This window comes from Pristis pectinata, chromosome 9 (genome assembly GCF_009764475.1).
Source record: "Pristis pectinata isolate sPriPec2 chromosome 9, sPriPec2.1.pri, whole genome shotgun sequence".
Taxonomy (NCBI): Eukaryota; Metazoa; Chordata; class Chondrichthyes; order Rhinopristiformes; family Pristidae; genus Pristis; species Pristis pectinata.
The window spans coordinates 57,245,922-57,272,456 of record NC_067413.1 but is presented as its reverse complement, the minus strand read 5'-3'; the positions used below and the strand labels follow the sequence as shown (position 1 = coordinate 57,272,456).

The 26,535-nt window shown below is 38.5% G+C and overlaps 1 protein-coding gene across 2 annotated transcripts in view; it reads right to left on the bottom strand.

Moving 5' to 3' along the window:
• The window catches only part of triqk (triple QxxK/R motif containing), a 78,553-nt gene that overhangs the window by 5,615 nt on the left and 46,403 nt on the right, over window positions 1–26,535 (bottom strand). For both annotated transcript variants that reach the window (XM_052023898.1, XM_052023899.1), the window contains exon 3: window positions 13,779–13,864. In XM_052023898.1, the coding sequence (XP_051879858.1) occupies window positions 13,779–13,864 (86 nt within the window). The remainder of the gene's footprint in view (window positions 1–13,778; window positions 13,865–26,535) is intronic.

Genomic DNA, 26,535 nt, shown 5'->3' with positions numbered 1-26,535 from the left:
GCTTCCATTTATTTTCCTGTATCCACAGCTGTGCTCACAGACCCATCTGGCCACATAGCTACTAATCTTTACAGGATGTAATAAACAAGTGACACACAACTGCAAGCTCCATCTGCTGAGCCCAGTGGACAGCAGGAGTGTTTGAAATAACCATTGCTATTCGTAGATGCATTGGCATGGCCATTTCCAACATTCTTGTTTATTCCATGTGGGAAGGCTTTCTAAGATTTCTGCTGAGTGTCAATTTTAATAAATTGATTAACTTTATTTCTAGGTAGCATGATGAAAGAATCTGTATCATGTAGAAAATAATACATTCCTGTACAAGCATTACCATGTATAATGGTACAATATTGCTTGGTCACTGCTTTTATCGAGATAAAGAATATTCATAAAAATACAAAATTACGTGGGTAAAGTATGCCTCAGGGAATGTTAAGACACTGCTCGATTTTTCTCATAGACTTTAAGCTATGTTGAAGTTGATATTCACTACCATTTAAACTTGCTGAATTACTAACCCCAAAAAGTAACAGTTATTCTGCAGCCAAAGACTTAAATAGAATTTGGACCGCAGAGCAGGAATCTGTATCTTCCTGTTGCAATGTTTCTGCAGGAATTCTTTGATCTGTGATAGTTTCTGCTCTAAGTTACCCTAACTATAGAAGAAATTTTAGATTCAAACACAAGTGACAATCTTTCCCTCATAATGATGGACTTTGGTAATTTGAAGAATTCCATGCTGTAACATGTGACTCCAGGATCTAGCCACATAATTTCCTCATTTAGATCTGGAATTAAAAGTTTTGCCTCAAAGGTGCCCTATTTGTTAAACAAGTGTCAAAAAAATCTTTTAGAACTATATTCACAGCAAATGCTCAATATGCCATAGGTGATTTCTGTAAATGGGCAGCTGATACCTTTCCAACTTAATGTCTACAAGATGTTTAAAATCTAAAAACACACTCAGTCAGGAATAGAAAATTATATTTGTCATGAGAAATTGGTTTACCATTCCCATATCAAATCCTAATTAAGTCTAAAGAATAGATATAGCACAAATTGTCTATGCAGCTTACATATATACAGCAAATTCCATAACTGTGATTTGCAAAAGATACCTAGGATTTAAATACAAATCAGTAAAGAAAACTACTCTGTTCCTTTGCTACCATCATATCATGGCTGTAAAATATAATAATTGAATAATACAGCAAGTCACCAAGGTTTTGTTGACAACATTTCCCAAACTCAAGACCCCCCAAAATCTATAAAGTCCAAAGGTAAAGCATTGTAGATCCAAAACTCAAATATAAAAACAGAAAATGCTGAAAATACTCAACAGGTTAACAGCATCTGTGGAGAGAGAAACAGAATTAATGTCTCAGGTTGATGTCTTTCATCAGAACTGGAAAGGTTAGAAATACAATGGATTTTAAATTGAAGAGAAAAGAAACATGGGCAGAGAGAACAAAAGGCAAGGTCTGTGATAGAGTGGAGAACAGAAGAGATGGTGCCAGTTTTAATGTGTCTGCGGAGTAACAAAGATGAGGAAACAAATGAAAACTGAAGTGAAATGAGGAAAAGAAATGAAACTTAATGGTGGAAATGAGAGAACCAAAGTTGGAATGGCTGATTAAAATTACTGAATTCAATTTTGAATTCGGAAGGTTGTAATGTACCAAGTTGGACAGTGGTGTGTTGCTACTCAAGCTTATGCTATCCTTTGTTGGAATAGTGTAGGCAGTGGGGTCTGAGTGGGAGGGGGATGAAGAATTAAACTGATATTAAACCTCTTGAAGTAAAGACCTTTAGTCATTTATTCTCTTTTGCATTTGACTGCAAGACATTCCATTTTGTTCCTTCATCCCTCCTTTCTCTCTATCTTAAAATTTACTAAATCTCTAACTTCTTATATTTTTGATGAAAGGTCAACTCTTTATTCATGACCTTCTATTTCCAGTATTTTCTGTCCGAATTTCAGATTGCCAGAACCCCAAACATTTTACTTTAGTATTGTCATTAATGAAGTTCTTTACTTTCCATTTTTCTTTCAATAAGCAACATTTTAGAGTTATCTCAATTAAATTTCAGATGTTATTTTATTATATTTATACATATTTAATTTTGCACCATCACTTTTCTCTGATAGAACTTGCGGTGTGTTGATTTCAGTAATGGTGACAATTGCTGAATGGTGTGCACGATTTGACTGCAATGATCTTTTCATGTCTCATTTTCCCTCCCTAAGAAAAAATTAACAATCTTGTGCCAGTGAGATACTGTAACAAATCTGACAAAGTTCACATCTGCTTGACGGAACATTTTAGATATGATTACAAAATGAAATTCAATTCAATTACATTGTATCTCAAGACTGCAAGCCTAAACTAGAAACATAGTTCAGTGTCAAAAAGCATTTATTTCCCCCTCCACTACCATTAAATTAATTTATTTTACTTTATTTGCACCATATATTGTATAGCTTTGTAAAAGTGAGCCAGCAGCTAGTTTAAACTTCTCTTGCTAGCTACAAAAATGTTCAAATCAAGTTGGAGACAAGGAGATTCAAATGTGCTGTTTTCCTTTTATTGTATTGTTGCATTTGGGTTAAAATATGTGTAGATAGGTGCAGATATGACCAGAAAAATTCAGACACAAGAGAAAGCAAAAAGCAAAACAGCAAATCCATGAAGTACACGTCAGAGCAATGAGTACACATATCATAGCATGAGAAGGACAAGCCAGACAGTGGAGTGATAACTTGGAGGAAAACAATGCCACTATAAAGTTAGTCTTCAGTCTGGAGAAAATAAAAATTGCTTGTAGGGGGTATTAACCAGGTATCAATAAATGTATGGTTTTTTTAAGAAGCAGTAAAATTCTTTCAATAAGTAAATCAATGCTCTTCAGGCAACCCAAATGGCAAACTATTACCAATGAAAACATACTATTTGGAAGGACAAACTCCAAGGCTTTGGAAGGACAAACTCCAAGGTTAATGGCAGGATTCTGGGAAGTGTGGAGGAGCAGAGGGATCTGGGGGTTCATATCCACAGATCCCTGCCAGTTGCCTCACAGGTGGATGGGGTAGTTAAGAAAGCTTATGGGATGTTAGCATTCATAAGTCATGGGATCGAGTTTAAGAGCCGCGAGGTAATGATGCAGCTCTACAAAACTCTGGTTAGACCACACTTGGAATACTGTGTCCAGTTCTGGTCGCCTCACTATAGGAAGGATGTGGAAGCGTTGGAAAGGGTGCAAAGGAGATTTACCAGGAGACTGCCTGGTTTAGAGAGCATGCATTATGAGGAGAGACTAAGGGAGCTAGGGCTTTACTCATTGGAGAAAAGGAGGATGAGAGGAGACATGATAGAGGTGTACAAAATATTAAGAGGAATAGATAGAGTAGACTGCCAGCGCCTCTTTCCCAGGGCACCAATGCTCAATACAAGAGGGAATGGCTTTAAAGTAATGGGTGGGAAGTTCAAGGGAGATATCAGAGGGAGGTTTTATACCCTAGTGGTTGGGGCATGGAATGCGCTGCCTGGGAGGCAGGTACATTGGTCAAACTCAAGAGATTACTAGATATATATGGAGGAATTTAAAATAGGGGGATATGTGGGAGGAAGGGGTTTGATAGTCTTAGGCAAGGTTTAAAGGTCAGTACAACATTGTGGGCTGAAGGGCCTGTATTGTGCTGTACTGTTCTATGATCTATGATACTATCACACTATTATTAAAATAGAAAATACAGGATTAGGCAATATGGGTTAGGCAATGTATTCCTTTGATTTTGCTTGGTTTTTGAATAAGATCTTAACATAGAAAAACATAGAAAAACCTACAGCACAATTCAGGCCCTTTGGCCCACAAAGCTGTGCCTTACTGACCTTCTGTATTAACTCTACTGTCTTACCCTATCACACAACCCTAGTGCCCAAAAATTATCATTCTCACTCTTAAAATATACTGTATTTGATGACTAAGCATACTTAGAAGCCTGGAGTACAGAATTCCAAAGCTTCACAAAGGCTTTCAATCTTGTCCATGCAAAACTAAGAGAACACTAATCTTGAGTACTTCAATAACCAACATTAAAGGTCACATGGGGATGATATGAAGGTCATTCTAAACTCTTTTCAGACAGAGTAAAAAAAACAAACTGCTGGAGGAACTCAGTGGGTCGAGCAGCATTTGTGGGGGGGGGGGGGGGGGGGGGGGGGAGAGGAATTGTCGACGTTTTGGGCTGAGACCTTGCATCAGGACTGAGATTGAAGAGGGAAGACAGCTGGTATAAAGAGGAGAAGGGCTGGGGTAAGACAGGAGTGGTTGGTGATCGGTGGACCGAGGAGGGATGAGGGAAGATAGACAGATGGAACCTGGTTGGGGAGCAGTAGGCGTGGAGATTGGAGACACAAATAGAGGTTGGTGATCAGTATAAGCAGAAAAGAAAAAAAAAGAAGAAAAAAAATCATAAGTACTTCCTCCAACCTCGTCTATTGGACTCAGTACTCCTAATGTGGCCTCTTCTGCATCGGCGAGACCAAGCACAGACAAGATGATCCATTTGCAGAGCACCTGTGCTCTGTCCACAATGGTCATTCTGAGCTTTTGACTGCATGCCACTTCAACTCCCCTTCCCACACCGACTTGTCTGTCCTCTGCCTTCTCCACAGCCAGCATGAGGCTCAACTGCCTGGGTAGTTTACAACTCAATGGTATGAATATAGAATTTTCCAGTTTCAGGTAACCCTTACCTTCTGTGTTTTTGTCTCTCTCTCTCTCTCTCTCTCTCTCTCTCTCTCTTTCTGACCTATCTCCGGTTCTCCCATTTTTGTCCCCTTTCCCGTACCCCTCCTCCAGCCCCCCCATCACCCAGTTTTGTCACCCTCCCCCTCATGGTTCCATCTGCCTACTACCCACACACTTCACTAACCGGATCCTCTCCCCCATCTGGTTCCCTCAGCCTTCCTTGGTCCACCTATCACCTACTGGCCCCTGTTTCACCCTTCCCACTCTCTATAGCAGCCAGCTTCCCTCTTCACTCTCAGTTTTGATGCAGGGTTTCAACCCAAAACACTGACAATTCCTTTCAACAATTCCTCCATTGATACTGCTTGACCTGCTGAGTTTCTCCAGCAGTTTGTTTTTAGCTTCAGATTCCAGCATCTGCAGGCTCTTGTGTCTCTCTTTTTGGTAATATACTGATTCTGGGAGACATTGTCAATAATACGAAAACAGAAGTGTTACATCGATCGGTCGCTGGACATACCATTTCACCAGCCTGAATCAAGACGCACAGGAACAGGAAAATAGGGAGGACTTTACTTGCCTAAGTGGTTTTCTTTCCCAGGAAGAAAATATTGACAAAGTAGCCAGTATAGAATAAGTTATGTCTATGAGAAGCTAATTTTCCACAATCATAATCTCCAGACCTCAACCAAGCTATTCATGTGCAGTGGCGTGGTCATACCAAACCTTCTTTATGGCTATGAAACCAGGGTTTTTGTATCAAAACATCAAAAGACCTTGGAGCAGTATGATCAGTGCCGCCTTTGATGAATTCTCAGACTCAGATGGAAAGATAACTGCATAAGCACCAGTGAACTAATCAAACCCAATGCTACCAGTATCTAAACTGGGATTATCAAATGCCAGTTGCACTGGGCCAGTCATTATGTGCACATGTCGGATGAGGCTTTCCCGAATAAATTTTCTATTTAATATCACTCAAGGCCAAAGAACGAATAAATAGCAGAAGAAACATGACAAGTCTATGCACAAAGCATCTCAGAAGAAAACTGGGAAGTTCAAGCAATGAAGAAACTATCCTGACAGCAATACCTATATTATGGACCCTCCCACCTTGAAGAACTTTGCTTTGCTCAGGCAGCAAAAAAAAACTAAGGAAGGAAAATAAATCTCGATGAAAGTGGCCAAATCTCGAAGTTTGAGCTCGAGTCCCAGGAGGGCCCAGCTATCACTATCTTGATTCTGGATAAGGGTAACATGGAAGAGTTTTGTCAAGTGCAAAGACTACTTGAATAGTTTTATAACCTACCAGAGGTCTTTACTTTTAAATCACAGAATGAAATCACACAGCCTGCACTAGCAGTGAGCAAGTTGCATAAGAAATCAAATGTACATGAAACTGAAAAAGATGATCTTGTTCATCTAGAGAAGCAAAAGAATGAGGAAAATATGATTGCTATATCTCATTATGTCAAGAAAAGATAAAACATTAATAGGAATATTTTGAAATGTAACATTATTAAAAAGTGAATGGCATAATACTTACTCCTTCAGTAACACTCATTTAGGAGAAGCAATCTTTTATAAAAATAATTGAATTTTGTCACATGCTAAGAATTATATAAAAGCACACAAAACACACAAGAATAATGTTATATGCTTATTACAAATCACAATGTAGTTGGTGTGGTTAGCACTAATGCTATTTTAAGAGCAGTTTTACGATGCACAACCATACCTAAAAGAAGTTAATTTGAGATTCTCCAACTCTGCATCTTTTTAGTCCAGATCAAACCTCAATCCTGAAGATGAAAGGATAATGTTTTAACTTTAGACAGATAACCCTCAGTTTCTACAGTGGAATTCAAAGCACTTCAAAACATTGAAGAAAAACAAGATTATCTACTTCATTTTAAATTGGTTGATTAAGGATAACTATTATCAATAGCCAACCACTTCAGGTCAAAGACTCTTTCCACTACTAGATGCATTTTGAACAAAGTTATACAGATATAATAGAACGTGGAACAAAGAACACAGAACAGTACAGCACAGGAAAAGGCTCTTCAGCCCACAATGTTGTGCCAACCTAATTAAGGTAATAATCAATTAAACTAATCCCATCCGTCTACACATGGTCCATATCCCTCCATTCTCTGCACATTCATGTCCCTATCTAAAAGCCTCTTAAACGCCTCTATCACATCTGCCTCCACCACCGCCCCAGCAGTGCATTCCAGGTACCCACTACCCTCTGTGTAAAAAAATTGACCAACACATCTCTTTCAACGTTTTCATCTTAAATGCATGCTTTCTAGTATTAGACATTTCAACCCTGGGGAAAAAGATACCTGTTGTCTATCTATGCCTTTCAGAATTTTATAAACTTCAGTCAGGTCTCCCCTTAGCCTCTGCCATTCCAGAGAAAACAACCTAATTTATCTAACCTCTCCTTACAGCATCTTATCTCTAATCCAGGCAGTATCCTGGTAAACCTCTGCTGCACCCTCTCCAAAGTCTCTGCATCCTTTATATAATGGGATGAATAGAATTGAATGCAATACTCTAGATTTGGCTTAAGACACTGAACTCAGTGTCTCGACTAATAAAGGTAAGCATGCCATATGCCTTCTTTACCATCCCATCATGAAATGCAAGAGATCTAGCACAGAAACTTACTCATACTGAAAACACTTGTAGAGTGAATGAATGATACAGAAACCATTGCAGCAGTTAAGAACCTGATTGATAGTTAATGAAGGAAAAGGGCAACAAAAGATAGTGAAACCAAGTGGGTTCATTTAAATGGAAGAGCTGCGACTGTGGGGGATAAATGAACCTGAAGTTGATTATGCTGAAGGACTTGCTGTTATGCTGTATCTTTTACATAACTCCTTCTAATCCTTTAAAAACCATCAGTCAAGCCTCAGATGAAGTAACATGTTCTGTAATGGGCACCAAACTAAAAATGCTGTGGATTGGGTATGGGAGAAGGTTATTACAATGGTATCAGGGATGAAGGAACCAGTTATGCAGGAAAAATGAAGCTGTAATTTTTCCAAAAGCATTATTAGAAAGAAATTTGACACAGGTGTTTAAAATCAAGAAGGGTTTCAACGGAATAAATCATCAGCATATACAGAAACCTTATGGTTAATACCTCTTCTGGAGATACCAAAGATATCTCTAGATTCTCGGAGAGAAATAGCTAAAGGTTCTAAGGCCAGATCAAAGAGCAAAGGGCTCAAAGGACATCCCTGTCTGGTTCCACATTGAAGTTTAAAAGGTTTAGAATTTTGAAAATTTGTAAGAACTCGAGCAGAAGGGGATAAATAAAGTAATTTAATCCATTGGATAAAATCAGGCCCAAAATTAAATTTCTCTAGTGTTTTAAATAAGTAATTCCATTCAATCCGATCAAAGGCCTTCTCAGCATCTAAAGCTATCACACATTCCGATATTTCCTTAGAGGGAGAATAAATAATATTAAAATGAGAATATCGATTTTTAATAAAACCATCTGATCATCGGATATAATTGAAGGTAAGATATTTTCCAATCTACGAGCTAGAACTTTAGATAAAATTTTAACATCCACATTAAGTAGCGAAATTGGTCTGTACGAAGCACATTCTGTTGGGTTCTTATTTTTCTTAAGAATAAGTGAAATAGAAGCTTCATAAAGAGATTGTGGTAGTCTACCCAATTTAAAAGAATCCAAAAAGACAGCACATAAATGAGGTATAAGCAAAGAAGAAAAGGCCTTATAGAATTCTCCGGGGAATCCATCCGGACCTGGAGTCTTTCCAGAATGTAAAGATCACACAGCCTCGGCGATTTCCTCAACTGTTTTCGATTTTCAGTGGAAAGTGTAGGAACATTTAATTGGTCAAAGAAATTATCCATTACAGTATTATCTTTGGGAAAATTAGAACTGTAAAGTTTAGAATAGAATTCTCTAAAAGTATCATTTATTTCTAAAAGATCAGTTGTCCTCTTGCCATTGGCTTTCGAAATTTCTTTAATTTGCCGTCTAGCTCTGGAAATTTTTAATTGGTTAGCCAGTAATTTACCTGTTTTATCTCCATGAATATAAAATTGACTTTTATCTTTTAAAAGTTGACTTTCAATTGGATAAGTTAAAAGAAGATCATATTTAGTTTTAATTTCAACTCGCCTTTTATATAAAATCGGATCTGGATCCAAAGCATATTCTTGATCTAATAGTTTCAATTGATCAACTAGATCAGCTCTTTCTCTGTCAGCTTTTTTCCAAATGCTTGCCGTATAAGAAATAATTTGACCTCTAATAAAGGCTTTGAAAGTATCCCAAACGATAAGACTAGAAATCTCTTCCGATGAATTCTCTTTAAAAAAAAAGAGTAATTTGTTTCTCCATAAATTGGGAAAAAATTTTATCAGATAACAAGGCTAGGTTAAAACACCAAAATCTATTTGTCTGAGGGAACCCTGGGAAATTTAAAGAGAGAAGCACAGGAGCATGATCTGAAAGAGCAATCTCTTTATAGTCAGAGGATTGAACTTTTTATAACACAGGATTACTTTTTATATCTAATGTTGAAGCCTCCTTACCTCCTATGCTTTCTTTACTTTCTTGCTTTAGTCATTTTTCAGGCTACAAATTGAACTTATACAAGAGTGAACTTTTTCCTCTGAATAACTTGGTACCATTTGATATTAACATTCCCTTTAAAATTGTAAGAAATCATTTTACCTATCTGGGGGTGTCAATTACTAAAAAATATAAGCATTTATTTAAAGAAATTTTTTTCACCTTGCTACACTATGCGAAAAGGGTTTTATCAAGTTGGTCTCCCCTTTCTATATCATTGATTGGCCGAATTAATGTTATTAAAATGACTATTTTACCTAAATGTATATATCTATTTCAGGCTTTACCTGTTTTTAATTCCTAAATCCTTCTTTGATTCTCTTGAGTCAATTATATCTTCTTACATATGGAATAATGAACATCTTAGATTAAATAAAGTTCACCTTCAGAAGGTTAAAAAGAATTTTAGATTTTATTACTGGGCAGTCAATATACGAAATCTTACGTTTTGGTTACATTATATTAATCAAGCGGCTTGTCCAGTATGGGTCTCTTCGGAAATTAACTCTGTTAAAAAATTTTTTATTATCTCTTTGCTTGGTTCTTCACTTCCAATATTATTAAATAAACTAGTAGATAATTTAGTAGTTAAACATGCCTTGAGGATTTGGGTACAATTTAGACAATATTTTGGTTTATTGAGTTTTTCTTTGTCCAGTCCCATTTTCTCTAATCACTTTTTTAAACCTTCTATGACTGATGTAGTTTTCAAAGAGTGGGACAAATTAGGTATCATTTGTTTTCAAGATCTGTTTGTTGGAGGAAACCTTTCTTCGTTTGAACAATTGTCTACCAAGTATAATGTACCGAAAACTCATTTTTTAGATATTTACAAATTAGAGATTTTCTTCGATCTCAATTACATTCTTTTCCTTTGTGTCCTGATAAGAATTTATCAGATGTAATTTTTAATTTGGAACCCTTTCAGGATGGCTCAATATCTAATATTTATGACAGATTATTAGGAATGAGTAAGGTGCCACTGGATAGAATTAAAAATGCTTGGGAACAAGATTTGCAGATGTCAATTTCCGAGGAAACTTGGAATGAAATTTTCAAGTTGGTTAATACTTCGTCATTATGTGCTCGTCATCCTCTTCTTCAATTTAAAATGGTCCATAGAGCTCACTTGTCTAAAGATAAACTATCCTGTTTTTATTCTGATACATCTCCTTACTGTGATAAATGCAATAACGGAGTGGCTTCCTTAATTCACATGTTTTGGACGTGTCAGAGTCTTAAAAAATATTGGACAGAGGTCTTTCATACTTTTTCTGTACTTTTTAAAATAAATTTTAAACTTAATCCTTTGACTGCACTATTTGGGATTGTTGGAGAAAAAGATATAACTTTGAAGGCTTCTGATTTACATATTCTGGCTTTTATTTCTCTTATAGCCAGGAGAGCTGTATTGCTTAACTGGTAGGAAGCTACTCCACCTACGCATGCTCAATGGTTACGGGATGTTATGTCATACTTGAATCTAGAGAAGATTCACTGTTCAGTTTTTGAATCTAACCTAGACTTTCAAACCCTGTGGGGACCCTTTTTGAACTATTTTCAAAATCTCTGATATGGGGATTAAAACGCAGATATTGGCTGACACTGTTACGTTTTTTAAGGTTTTTTCTTGCTGTTTCTTCTATCTAACAGCTTCGGGTTTTGGTAGTGGGGGTAGATTTTTTTTGTAATAAAATATTTCAATTGTTTTCTTCCTTTATTAACTAACTACTATATGTGATTATTAACTTAGAGTATTGTAATCCTAAGTACAATTTAATACAATGTATTCAGTCGTATTTTTACTCTCTTTCTTGATGCATGTACTCTGTATTTTTTTCATGGATTTAATAAAAATATTGTAAAGGTTTCAATGGAATAAATAAAGAGAAACAGTTTTCAGTGGCACAAGGGTGTGTACTCAGGGAAGCACTTTCAAGATCCTTAGGTAAAGAAACAAAAGCAACACAACAATTTTGTATGCAGCAAATACCTGTGACCTGGCCTTGGGAAGGTGGTTATAAAATAACATTCAAAAAAAGAAATGGATAAGACTTGAGAAAAAGAAGAAAAACAAATGACCAGCTCTGAGCTCAGAGGGTGCAATCAGACAGAGCCATAGCGATAAGAAACTCAATAGTGAGGGAGGCAGACAGGAAATTATGTGGCCACAGAAGAGATGCCAGTATGGTATATTGTCTCTGAGGTGCCGGGGTCAAGAAGGTCTCTGAGTTGCTGCAGAAAATACTCGAGGGGGAGGGTGAACAGCCAGAGGTTTGTACACACAACATAGGTAGAACAAGGGATAATGTCCTGCAGAATGAGCATAGGGAGTTAGGAAAGAAGCTAAGAAGCAGGACCTCGAGGGTAGTGATCTCAGGATTACTCCCAGTGCCATGTGCTAGTGAGGTCTGAAATAGAAAGATAGGCCAGATGAATGTGTGGCTGAGGAGCTGGTGCAGGGGGCAGGGATTCAGCTTCTTGGACCATTGGGATCTCTTCTGGGGTAGAGGCAACCTGTACAAGAGGGACGGGTTGCACTTGAATCAGAGAGAGTCCAATATCTTTGCAGGGAAATTTGCCAATGCTACATGGGAGGGTTTAAATTAGATTGGCAGGGGGGTGGGACTCTGAGCAGGAGCAAGTCATGGGATAAAGCAGTAGCCAGCGAGAGCAAGTTTTAGTAATCAGGATAGACAGGCGCACAGTAAAGGCAGGGAAAGGAATACCCAGTTCAACTGCATTTATTTCAATGCACAATGTTTAACAGGTGAAGCGGACAAACTCAGAATGTGGATTGGCTCTGATGATTGGGATGTTATAGCCATAACGAAAACATGGCTGAGAGAAGGGCAGTACTGGCAGCTCAATGTTCCAGGATACAGATGCTACAGGTGTGACAGAGGTACAGGTAAGGGAGGAGGGGGTGTTCCCTTATTGATAAGGGAGGACGTAACAGCAGTACTTAGAGATGACATTCTTGGGGGATCGTCTAGTGAGGCCATATGGGTCTCTCTGGTGGGGCTGTATTATAGACCCCCCAATAGTCAGCGGGAACTTGAGGAGCAAGTGTGCAGAGAAATTGCTCATAGTTGTAAGAATAATAGGGCTGTATTAGTGTTATATTTTAATTTCTCTGATATTGACTGGACGACCCAGAGTGTTAAGGGCCTGGACTGGGTGGAATTTACGAAATGTGTCCAAGAAAGTTTCCTGAGTCAAGACATAGAGGGCCCTACTCAGGAGGGTGCAATACTGGACCTCCTCTTAGTAAATGAGGCGGGGCAAGTAACTGAAGTGGCTGTCGGGGGCACTTTGGCTCTAGCAACCATAATTCTATTAGTTTTAAGATAGTGATGGAAAAGGATAGGACAGGTCCACAGGTTAGGGTCCGAAATTGGAGCAGGGCTAATTTTGGGGGTATTAGGCAGGATCTAGCAGAGGTTGATTGGGTGAGCCTGTTTGAAGGGATAGAAGAGCAAGTGGGAGGCTTTATAAGAGTGCGATATCAAGAGACCAGGAGCAGCATGTTCCTGTTAGGGTGAAGGGTAAACCTGGAAAGTTTAGGGAATGTTGGATGACCAGAGATATTGAGGCTCTGGTGAAGAAAAAGAAGAAAGCATACATTAGGTTACCAGGACTAGAGGGCCTGAGTTACAGGAAGAGGTTGGCCAGGCTAGGTCTTTATTCCTTGGAACGTAGGAGAATGAGGGACAACCTTATAGAAATGTTTAAAATAATGAGGCGTGGTTAAGGTGGATGGTAACAGTATTTTCCCCAGGGTAAGGGAGTCCAAAACTAGGGGCATAGATTTAGGGTGAGTGGGGAAAGATTTAAAAGGGACCTGAGGGGCAACTTTTTCCATGCAGAGGATGGTGAGTATATGGAACGAGCTACCAGAGGAAGTGGTTGAGGCAGGTACAATAGTATCATTTAAGAAGCACTTGCATAGGTACATGGAGAGGTGGGGCTGAACCCAAGAAATTGGGACTAAATGACTGGGCACTATGGTTGGCATGTACTCGTTGGGCTGAAGGGCCTGTATCCATGCTCTATGACTCTGTGACCCCCTGCGAAAAGTGCAACGCAGTCAGATAAATCCAATAGCTATCCAAACACCCAGGAGAAGCATGTTGGTGGATGGCCTCCTTCTGTGGACGGTTATTCTATTCTGCTTATAATTTTGCCTTACCTGCACGTATCAACAAAAGCATAAATTGTTTTAAGTGCAGTACTGCAGAAATATTTATCTGGTTATATCCACATAGATTCTTAAATATTACAAACAATATTTTGGAGAAGTAATCAGTATTTTGGTCAGTTATCTTTGGGAAAAAAGTATCTGACACACATTTAAATTTAATGAAGGTTATCAAACAACCACACACACCCTTATTCCTGGTGCTGTTTTCTTTGCTTCTGCTTTCAATCTTGTTGCTTTTAAAACTGATTTGGTTTTCTTATAATCTTGTTTACCTAAAGGCAAAAGAAAATTATTAGTTATCTACATACATTATCTCCACATGAAAATGACTTTCTTAAACAGCTTTTGAACACTATTAGCAAATTGGGATACATGATTATCAAATTAAAATTGACATTCCAGGGGAGAATTAGGCTAAAATGATAACATATTTGTTGCTACCTATGTACTCAGTTTCCAAAATTCTTTTTTATTGAATTAGACCATGAATATATTGCACATTTAGCACTTAGGAAGAATTTTTTGCTATCTGTATTAAAATTCCACACAATGACATACCACTAATGCATTTCAATACTAAATGTTAACAATGTTCAATTTGCTTACCAATAGCTTGTATTTATATAGCTCCTTTAAAGAAGTAAAGCATCTCAAGAAACTTCACAGGAGCATTATCAAACAAAATGTAATACTGAGTCACATAACAAATTATTAGAGAAGATGGCCAAAAGCTGAGTCAAAGAGTAGGTCTTGTGGAGCAAGACAGATAAGAAGGCAGAGACATTGAGTAGTGGATAGACTTGGGAGAAGAGTCCAGAGCTCTGGATCTTAGTATACAAAATGCAACTGGCTGTCTTGGAGTAGAAATGGAGGATCTCAGATACCGTAAAGGATAGGTCTTGAAGAGATTGTTGAGGAAGAAAAGGACTAGAATGCAGAGGGATTTGAAAATGAGGATGTGAATTTTAAATGTTATTTTATTTCCAAGTTATCAGTGGAGTAAGATCCCCATAGCACATAAGGAATAGGAGAAGGGGCAAGTCATCTTTAAACCTTCTCCACCATTCACCAAGATCATGGCTGACCTTCTGCCTCAGCACCATTTTGCAGCACTATCCCCTAACTATTGATTCCCTAAATGGTCAGAAAATTTCAATTTCTGTATTAATGGATACAACAATTGAGACTTGGCAACACTCCAGGGTAGAGAATTACAGAGGTTCACCACCTCCGAGTGAAGAAATTTCTACTTATCTCGATAGTGAACAACCTACCCCTTATTCTGAAAGTGTGCCCCCGGGCCTGAACCTCAATCAGGGAAACATCCTCCCTGCATCCAGCCCTTTAAAGAAAACTTTGTATGTTTCAATGAGATCTCCTCTCATTTATCTAAATTCCAGAGAACACAGTCCACTCAACCTCTCCCCAAATAGCAAGCCTACTATCCTTGGTAGGGATACTAATACTAATTTCTAAATTACTTGCTCATTACTAATCATATGAATTTCTTGCTATATCTGCATGTTGACTTTCTTTGACCTGTGTACAAACACATCAAGATCTCTGAATGTCAACACCACTACCCGTTCTCTCACCTTTTAACAAGTACCCTGCTTTAATGCACTAAATTGGATCATCCCACACTTTACCACATATTCCATTTATCATGCTCTCACCCTCTCATTCAGCCCTTCCATATCTGCTTGAAGCCTTTTTGCATTCTCCCCCTTATTCATAATCCATCTAGTTGAGTACCATCAGACAGAAATTTAAAAAATGAAAATAAAATTAAAATGTAGGATTAATATAAATGGGTGATTGATGGTCAGCACAAACTTGGGTGGGCCAAAGGGCCTGTTTCCGTGCTGTAAGACTCGATGATATCTATGACATTAGGTCCTTCTACCCAGTAGCTGGTTTGCCAATAGCTGGGGCCCAATCTTTGACTCTTGTGGAACCTCACCTGTTGCAACTTGAGAACAATGAGTTTCCTTCCCACTCTTTGCTTTCTGACCCTGTATATTATTCTGTTCAAAGCATTCTGTTATTACTGCCTTCATTATAGATTCCAGCATTTTCCCTACTGCTGATGTTTGGCTAACAGGTCAGTCGTTCTCTTTAATGTCTCTCCTTTCTTTCTACCAAGTGGGTTCACATTTGCTAATCATCCAGAGGAACATTTGAAGCATGTTAAGTAACTTTGGAAGATGAAAACTCGAACATCACCATCACTAAAGCTACCTCTTTCAAAGCTCTGGGATTTAGATCATCTTATCAAATTTCATCAGTTCTCAAATTAACCATTCAGAAATTGATTTGAAAATATGTTCTATTTTTTGGCCGAAAATGAATACTGATAAAACAGGTGAAAATTGTATCTTCTTCTCCTTCATCCAGTATGATTTTTTTTCATCTTTGAGCCAAATTCCTCCAGCCATGTATGATCCCACGGTGTTAAAGTTAAATAGGTCCACAATTGTCAGTAATCATAGTACTCACTTGCCACTCTGGTAATTGAAACAGGATCTTTTTTTTACAAACCTCCCTTCAACCCCACTTAATCCCATTGGTCCCATTGTAATATTCAGAGCTGGGGCACTGCGCAAAAAATGAAATTCTCTTCAGGCCCTCTGGCAGGGCTCATTCATAGTCTTGTGGAAGCTAGTAAAACCCACTTCACTTACTTCACTCTCAGACCCCAATTTATTCAGAGCCAGAACACTTTTGAATCAACTTTGCTTGATTGGCCTTATCATACTCAGATAGATCTCAAACTACCAACACTGAATGAATTTTGTATTTTGATTCAGGATTTATCTACTCTCGAGACAATAATACTGTGAACATTGCCTGCAGCTCATGAAATTTTTAATAAAATTTTATGTCTGAAAGAATACATAAACTAAGTGCCACATTTGGCCTATAGTTTGGGCTTTGCAGAATTAGAGGCAATACAACTTGGAGTCCAGAATTAAAACTGACTGTTCTGAAGTCAGTGTGACGTTCCCCTGCAAGTGACGCACAACTGACCTCAATTTCTAGTGGTTACCCATACAGTGATGCCTTTATTCAGCACTGTATATTTTTTTGATAGAATCCTGTCCCAGAGCTGTAAATCCATAATCAGTTTCAAAAAGTGAAATGAGCAAATACCTGAAATAGCTCAATACATAAAAATCCATGGCGAAGGGTAGGGGAATGAGACTAAGCCCACGGCTCTTTCAGAGCCGGAAAAGCCCTGAGAAGCTGAATTGCCTCCTTCTGTTCTGTAAAAGCCATAAATCTACAATTCAACGGATTTGAAGGCAAAACTCCTGATATGTGCAAAACCAGGTACATAAAATATTATTTTTTTAAATATGGATAAGGATCAAGAACTTATGATGAACTGCTGCCTGAGTGAAGTACTATGCATAGTGTTATGCAACCAATTAAATGAACATAAGAATATTAGAAATAGGAGCAGGATTAGCCAATTGGCCCATCATCCGCTCCAGCATTCAACAAGATCATGCATTACTGTCTACTTCAAACACCATTTTTCAGCCCTAACCCCATCTGTTTGGAATGCAATCAATAACTGAAACACAATAAATCTTTGGGGTAGAAAATTCCAGAGATTAACTACATTCTGATGAAGACGGTTCTCCTCATTTCGGTCTTAAATGGCCTATCCCTGTGATCCTCAGTTTTAGACACACTAGCCAGAGCAAACAACCCCAGTTGAGCCTTCTTAGAATTTTGTGTGTTTCAACGAAGCCACCTCTCATTCCTCCAAACTCGAGAGCTCAGACTTGCCATCCCAGGTGAATCTTTGCATCATTAATAAGTACATCCTTTTTTTAAGTAAGGAGATCAAAACTGCACACCAATGTTCCAGAACAGAAACAGAAGATGCTGGAAACGCTCAGCATCTGTAAAAAGAGAAACAGGAGAAATGTTTAGGGTTGAAGACCCTTCTTCAGTTCTGACCCAGTGAGTGTTTCCAGAATTTTCTATTGGTGTTTCAAGTTTCCAACTTGCATTTTTTTTTATTTTCACTAATACTCCAGATGTGATGCACCAAGAGCCAATATTGACCTGTAATGTTGACCACCTGCTTTTCTCCACGGATGGGTCCTGGCCTGCTGAGTTCCTCCAGCACCATAGTGTTTTTCATCTAGATTTCAGCATCTGTAGTCCTTTATTTCTCCAATATAATTACAGTAAGACATTTTTACTTCTATAGACAAATCCTCTTGTAATAAAGATCAACATTCAATTTGACCATTTAATTGTCATTTTCACCTACATGTTTGCCTTCAGTGACTGTTCCAGAAGGACGTCAACAATTCCCAATCTTCCCCTATTTAACAACTTTCAACATTTCTGTTAATTCAACCAAATTAGGTCCAAGTAAAGGGATAGGTAAAAGGATTTTATCGTTAAAAGAGATAGGGTAGTGCAGGTCCACTGGAATAATACCAAGGATGACCATTTATCAAAATAAGCTTGAAATACCAGGAGTATTTTCCATTGATTCATTGAAACTTAGGAGAAGACACAATTAAAATAATGGAAAAACTTTGATTGGCTTAATTGGAAAAGTATTTGCTCTGGAGGGGCAGTCAATGACAAAGTGTTGTGAGGTAAAGGTCATCAATTTAAAGTAGTCAGCAAGATCTTTGAACAACCTATATACAAAGGGCTGTTTGAGCATAGAATGCCTTGCCATAGAGCAGTTATGGAAGAGACAATTGCATCTGTTGAGTGAAAAGTAAATAAATATTTGAAGCAGAGGAAGGCACAGGACGATGGAGAAAAAGGCAGATGAATTAGTTTTGAACAATGTAGCCTAGAGCCAAAAAACATGATGGACCTACTCCCATGGCATAAACAGTTATGCCTTTATGATTAAGGAAGAAGGGCAGAAGACATTCAGTTCAGAGACTGTTACTGACACATCCAGTGCTACCCTGCAAACTGCACAAGTAAAGAAATTGTTAATTTCTCTCAACTCTTTGGGGAGAAAAAAGTCTCACATCGGGCTTTTAAAACAAGCATTGCTTTGAATTAGAAATTTTAATGAAGCCATGACACAAAATTAATCTTTTATAATCAAATATCTTATTTTATTACACATAAAGTCTTACTTTTGTGTCTCAAATATTTTATTGAGAAAAAATGTTGAGGAAAAAGATTTGCTAATTTCTGAGTGATTCAATTGGTTTCCATAGCTAACATTGTGTCCTAATAAATTCAAATATATGAGTGAATCCCAATGAATAATGCATGTTATCCAATCAGCTACAAGAAATTTCTTGGTGGCATAAATTTTTGTATTACTCTCAACTCTGACAAATTGATTAACTTTGCAAATTATTTAGCATAAATTTACAAACTATTAAACTGTGGGTGGGCAAGAACAATAAGCTGAGATAAGTAGAAAAAAGCTAAAATAGTAAAATTATAAATGAGAAAGTGTAAAAGAAATTAAATGTTATATTTAGAGGAACTGCACACTATTAAATTTTAATATATTACTGCAAGAACATCCATTGGAATTTTTTTGGAGACTCTGAAGTTACAGAAGAACGAGGGCTTAGGGCAAGTGATCAGTGCAGGTGGCAAGCAGAAATTCTGGAAGAGAATATGATAGCCTACTTCACTGGAATAGTGTTTCAAAGTCTATCCATGTTTTAAGGGTCTTGACCCAGGAGCAGTTTGTGGTATAATCCAAAATTGCAGGAATATCAGTTTTGTATGTGCAGTTAAACAGTTCATGGGATCCTTGACTTTCTAACAAACAGACCACAATCAGTGAAGATAAGCAGCAATACCTCCGGCACGATTATTCTCAACACTGGTGCACCTCAAGGCTGCGTCCTCAGCCCTCTACTCTACTCCCTATACACTCATGGCTGTGTGGCCAGATTCTGCCCTAACTCCATCTACAAATTTGCAGATGATACCACCGTTGTAGGTCATATCTCAAACAGCAATGAGTCGGAGTCATGACAACGACCTTTCCCTCAATGTCAACAAAAGAGCTGGTCATTGACTTCAGGAAAGGGGGCGGTGTACATGCACCTACCTACATCAATGGTTCTGAGGTCGAGAGGGTTGAGAGCTTCCAAGTTCCTGGGAGTGAACATCACCAACAGCCTGTCCTGGCCAAATCATGTAGATGCCATGGCCAAGAAAGCTCACCAGCGCCTCTTCTTCCTCGAGAGGCTAAAGAAATTTGGTTTGTCCCCTGTGACTCTCACCAACTTTTACCGAAGCACCATAGAAAGCATCCTATCTGGATATATCACGGCATGGTATGGCAACTGCTCTGCCCAGGACCGCAAGAAACTGCAGAGAGTTGTGGACACAGCCCTGTGCATCACGGTCGCCAGCCTCCCCTCCTTGGACTCTGTCCTTACCTCTCATTGTCTTGGTGAAGCAGCCAGCATAATCAAAGACCCCACCCACCTGGGTCATTCTCTCTTCTCTCCTCTTCCATCAGGTAGAAGATACAGGAGCCTGAGGGCACATACCACCAGACTTAAGGACAGCTTCTACCACACTGTGATAAGACTATTGAACGGTTCCCTCATACAATGAGATGGACTATGACCTCACGATCTACCTTGTGATCTTGCACCTTATTGCACTGCACTTTCTCTGTAGCTGTGACACTTTCCTCTGTACTGTTATTGTTTTTACCTGTTCTACATCAATACACTCTGAACTAACTCAATGTAACTGCACTGTGTAATGAATTGACCTGTACGATCAGTATGTAAGACAAGTTTTTCACTGTACCTCGGTACAAGTGACAATAATAAACCAATACCAATACCAATACGTGGTACTACAGGGAAGGAATCCATGTGTCATGATGCTTGGGGTCTTTCTAGGATCAGGATAATTGGGAAAGTAATGAAGAGTTTGTGAGCACTAATATAGACTTCCAGAATCTAGGAGTAGAGGTCTGGCAATCTTGAAGTAAGTGATGATGGAGTTGGCAGGATTGAACACCCCTGTGTGAGAAGACCTTCATGAAGCAGTAAGATACTGGGATGTGATGAAGATGCTGTGTTTCCATGCTTTTATGGCCTCAGGACGTCTGAAAGAGTTTACATTCAATGAAGTACTTTTAAAGCTTATTCACCACTGGTATGATGTAAAAAACACACAATCTATTTGTACACAAGCTGTGCAGAGATATTCTCCTGAGATGCAGATAGAGAAGTCAAGAAAGATCAGAGACGAACCGTGTGAAAATGAGAGAAGGCTGGAAATTGGCAACAGACTTGAATACATCCCAAGAATTTGTATCCCTTTTCTCCCTTTACTTTTATTTTCCTAGTCTGCATAATAATAATTGAATTCTGTGGTTGCTGCATCTTTTTGTAATTTGTCTGCAAATTTAAATCTCTTTCCCCCTCACCACCTCAAAGCTGGTCCCAGAGCTCTGAGGATTCAAAATATCTCCTTCCTGCACCATGTCATAAATCTGTTTCATCTTACTATTCCTGTACTTACTAATACCTGAAACAATCCAGAGAACACTAATTTTAGATCTTGCTTTTTATTTTCCTTCTTTACTTCCATAACTCTAATTGAAGGAGCTCAGTCTTTTTACTCCCAATATTATTCATTCCCACAAGGACCACAATTTCTGGCATTTGCAGAACGAATAAGCAACGAGGAAGAACTCCAGACAATAAACAGAAGAATGGGAGCTTGAATTCTGTTTTGAGTTAGGTACCTGCCATCTTGATCAATGAATCCCCTAAAATCACTGCAATCCCAAATTTTGTTCTGTCCCAACACTCTGGCTCACGGTAACATGTTCTGGAGTGCATCCCTTCAAGATGCCATCCCCTTCAATAAAAAACGGTTTGAGAGTGTCACAGACCCAGAAGAATCCTACACTGCAAGTCTCTTCTTGCTCCATCAGATACTCACTTATTTGTTGTGCTGAGGTCACTGAGATTGTGGAGTGACTACCTCTAGAATGTACATACTAGGTTTTCAGTCTCTCCCATGCCTTGCGGTGATTTCAGCCAAATTCAGAGAACTGAGCAGCAGGAAGTACATCCTGCCTACAAGGTCACCTAGCACACCTGTAGTGCCCTGGAATTTTCACGTGATGCAGTAATTACAGGCAAGTTCTCGGATGCCTCTCCCATGTGTATACAAAAAAGTAATGTTAATTGTTTGCTTTGTGGTGACTAATCCAGTTGGCTTTTCATTTTCCTTCATGGGCTGTAGGCAATATAGAAGAGATTCATTGTTTGTTCATTTCTGGTTTCCTCATGCATTTTTACAATGCTCGACATATGTTATTATCCATTTGTAAGATTTATTAGCAGTAGTCACATTACCATTTCTAAAGCTTCTGATTGTCAAGTTATAGCAATAACAATCCTTCCAAATCTGAACAAGACACATTGAAATTGGTGTTTGTTTAATCCTGGCACAAAGTATAGGTGAAATGATGATAATTTCAGTAGAATAAAGGATAAGCAGAGAGATACCATTCAAGCTCTCATTACTCTGCTCTCTGGCCTTTTCTTAAATATTAATTCCCCCAGGCTATTCTGTACGAGACTGATGCTCAACATCTGCACTTTCACCTAAATTTACACCAACTTTCCTTTTTTTTCCCCCAAAGCGTCAGAACTGGAAATGATACAGGTTAAATCTGACATAGATAAAAATTGCTAAAAGTAAACATGAAAAAATCTAAACATGCAGTTTTGACCAGGTTCATTAACATATGAATGTCTCTAAATTATTTGATGAACTCTTATATCTTAGTGGCTCAGAGACTTATTCCCTGCAGATTTTAAAATCCTGGCTTCATTACCATCCTGCAGCAGTGCGATACCTCATATGCATTTTGTGCATGAAAAATTAATGCATTGCTATTTCTGAATACCATTGAACCTGTTCTTGACTACATTATACCATCCGCGGACAGTTGCATAGAAGCTCAGTAAACTGCTCTCTCAACAAACACACAGCTGGTACAGCATCAAAGGAGTATCCTTTCACCCGCAAATGGACTCCCAGCTGTGTTTAGTTCTACCTTTGTTTTAATTTTTATCTGCAAATACTTAATTGCCTATGAGTGGATAAAAAAATCAAAGCTTTAATCTTGCAAATATATTCTAGAATAGATCATATAATAACAGGCAAAATAATAACTGAATACGAACAATCTTTTGATCTTTGCAATGAGATGTTATAATTTTAATTTCTAGTTCCTCAGATGGCTCAGTGAGTAGTTGAACCACATCAAGAGAAAGCCAGACTTCATCCCTCGTGGTCTTTCTACCACTGCCACAACTAAAGAACAGGTAAAAGCACAGACAACTTAGAAAGGAGTGGTGCCAGATAATTGGCAGACTGCTATTATTCACATGCAAGGTGTTAGATAAAAAAGAATCAAACTCAGCTGTAGTGTTGCCTGTATTTTAGCTGCATGTATTCACATGCATAAGGCTCACAGATACAAATCTGGTATCTGAATGAGATATGAGAGAATGACCAATTATGAGCCAATATCTTTAGCAGAGAAAAAGAGATAGGCTGTAAAAAAAAACTACAACAAAACCTTCTGAAATATATTTTTAAACACTCAGACGCCAAATGCAGATTGAAAAATCAGATCTGGAAGTCAGCTTACTCAATACAGTGTTTCTTGTGTTCCCTGTGGTAACCACTGGATTGTTAATCAGTCCTGATTCAGGGTCCTGAGCTGAAATGTTGACAATTTCCTTACCCCCACAGATGCTGTTCGACCTGCTGAGTTCCTCCAGCAGTTCGCCTTCTCTTCCAGCATCTGCAGTCTTGTCTCTCCACCAGAATGTTAACTTTGTCTGCTGAGCTCTTTCATCAATTCAGCTGAGAACTTTGTTTTCTAAACCATAATATATTTACACAAAAATTTTAAATTATTTCACAAAACATAGATCTTGCAATTTTTCCCCACACCAAATACTAGTATTTCCCCACTTTCTTTTTAGGCAGCCCATCGGGATCAAGGATGATTTACTTCCATCATTGTTCTGCTGCTTTTGCTTGGTCTTCAAGTCCTCCCCACGGAATGACCCAAAGTATCCAGAGGCTTCCAAATGCTTCTTCAGCAGCTTCAACTGTCTTAGGCAGGGATTTCCACGAGTCAGTGAGGATGCTATACTACTTGGCAAGAAGGCATCTTGATGTGTTTCTCTGTGCTGGAAATCACTTGCCTTTGTAATTCCTCTCATTTGATGGAATCAGAGGCTTATGTGAGGTCAAAGGAGGCCATGTATAGGGGTTGATGCTACTCCGCACACTTTTCTTGGATTACTAACGGAGAAAAGATCATATCCTATTGTGCTTGTTGATAGGCTGCTTCCAGATTGTGACTTGGGGAGAAGGTCTTTGGCCAGTTGTATGAGTTGGTGGAGGAGGACCCGTACAATGACTTGTGCTGGAGCACTCCTTTCTTTCCATTTAAAATGGAGGTAACTAGTATGGTTGTCGTGTTTCAACAGCTCAGTACCTTAACCTATAGTGCAGAAAATCTCAATGGGATCCAAACAATTCTGCTTTCTAACTTGTTGTTATGACTATACGTATTAAATCAATTTACTATTTAGAATATGTGCTCTTATACTGGGGAACAATATCTATGGGTCCAGATCTAATTGCCACTGTCATTGAACATACTCCACATGAAGACTACATTTGGTTTCAACTTCTAGGTGCAAAACCAGTTAGAATCACGTTTAAAATAAGCAATACTAAGAGTTTGAGGTTTGCAAATTTCTGTGGTTCTGATGCCCTGTGACATGCAGAGCCCTACCAATGGCTCAATCATGATAAAAACAACCACATGCAAGACATCGACAAAAATTATGAGCTGTCTACTCATCTCAGATGACACTGTGGTATAGATATCTTCATCTTCTTTTCTACATTTCATTCTGCTTCTAATAGAAACATAGAAAAACTACAGCACAATTCAGGCCCGTTGGCCCACAAAGCTGTGCCGAACATGTCCCTACCCTAGAAATTACTAGGCTTACCCATAGCCCTCTATTTATCTCAGCTCCATGTACCTATCCAACAGTCTCTTGAAAGACCCTATCGTATCCACCTCCACCACCGTTGCCGGCAGCCCATTCCACGCACTCACCACTCTCTGAGTAAAAAACTTACCCCTGACATCTCCTCTATACCTACTCCCCAGCACCTTAAACCTATGTCCTCTTGTGGCCACCATTTTAGCCCTGGGGAAAAGCCTCTGACTATCTACCCGATCAATACCTCTCATCATCTTATATACCTCTATCAGGTCCCCCCTCATCCCCGGTCACTCCAAGGAGAAAAGGCCGACTTCCCTCAACCTACTTTCATAAGGCATGCTCCACATTCCAGGCAGCATTCTGTTCCACGTGCATTAATAGTCAATGTGCACATGGAATTAAGATGAAAAAAAATTGTTATTTAAAAGTCAGATGTTGGATTGTGCATATTAGAGAACAAATAGCTGGTTGTGAGATCAACATTATAATTAAAACTTGTGGTTCACACATCTGAAAACTGTTGGAGCACAACTCTCATTTCACCCAATGAACTGAATTAATGCCTTGTGACCGAGTGCCAATTCCTCTCCCGTGAATACACAACAAGCAAAGGCCATTCACCTCTACAGGCCAATTCTGGTAAACAATTACATCAAGGCTGATCTGTAACATCTTGATCAGATCACCCATCTAAACTCAAGGTTTATGGAAGGTTTATGGAAATTAGTCTCATGTGCCAATGCTTGAAGCACTGGTAGCATTTGGGTGTATCTATGCAGGAAAATTTAATGAAGTCCACACATCCATACTATTTCCAGGTAGCTTCTTCTGCATCATCATTAATCATTTAATAAAGGTGATACATAAGACTTTTATGATAGATTGCCATAAAAGAATTTAGTACAAAAAAGCATTACTTGATCCAATACAAAATGAGCATAATTTATTGTATCCTATAGCACTGTCATCATTAAGTAGAAAATGCAAATAGAATTCAGCAAGTCATTGATAAATTGACGAATTCTGAGAGCACTGAAAAGCCATTAGATCTTGGGAATAAGTTATAATGTTTAATTCACATTTTAAAAATAGTGATAAGCTGGCTGGTTATTTCTTCTCATTTGCTTTGTCAGTGAAGACAATTGCAATATTATGCTGAGTGAAACTGTGACATTTTGGCAAAGGACAAAAAGGCATTGCGGCCAATTGAGCATGTGACCAGAGGGTTCACATTTTCCGTCAATAGCCAATGTTATATTACACATAAGTTAACTCATAATTTGCAGCATGCTCCATAAATGTGACACATTAACGTGGTCCTCCTTAAACAATGGGTCTTGACCCAATACCTTTCTGGCAGGGCACTGGGTGGAAAATGAATGCAATAATAAGACAGCCAGTAGCAAATGGATTCAGTAGCTGAACCCTTTCTACCAAGCCCAGATCAAAGGCTCTTCTAATAGCCACCAACCACCTCACAGAGAGAGAAGTGATCTGGGAGGAGTATCAGAAATGGAGTGGGATGGTAATTAGTGTAAAATAGGTTGTAATAAGACATTTCCCAAATACAGGTAGTTCTGCCAAAACTCAATAGTTGCATTCGTAAGAAACCTCGCATTATAGGAAGTCCCATTAAAGCAGAATAAGCTGTAATTGTCATCGAAGCAGAGATTTAAACAGGTTTTCCCTGATTGTAATATACCTAATGCGGCCCATGTAATGCGAATAGTGTTCCCAGATCCATCAATTGCATTATAACCAATTCACATTATGGAAATAATAATATAAGGGCCAATATCCTTGCGGCCTGGTTTGCTAGGAAGGTTCAGGATGGTTTAAACTAGATTGTGAGGGGGAAGGGAACCGGAGGAGTAGGTCAGAGGAAGAAGGGG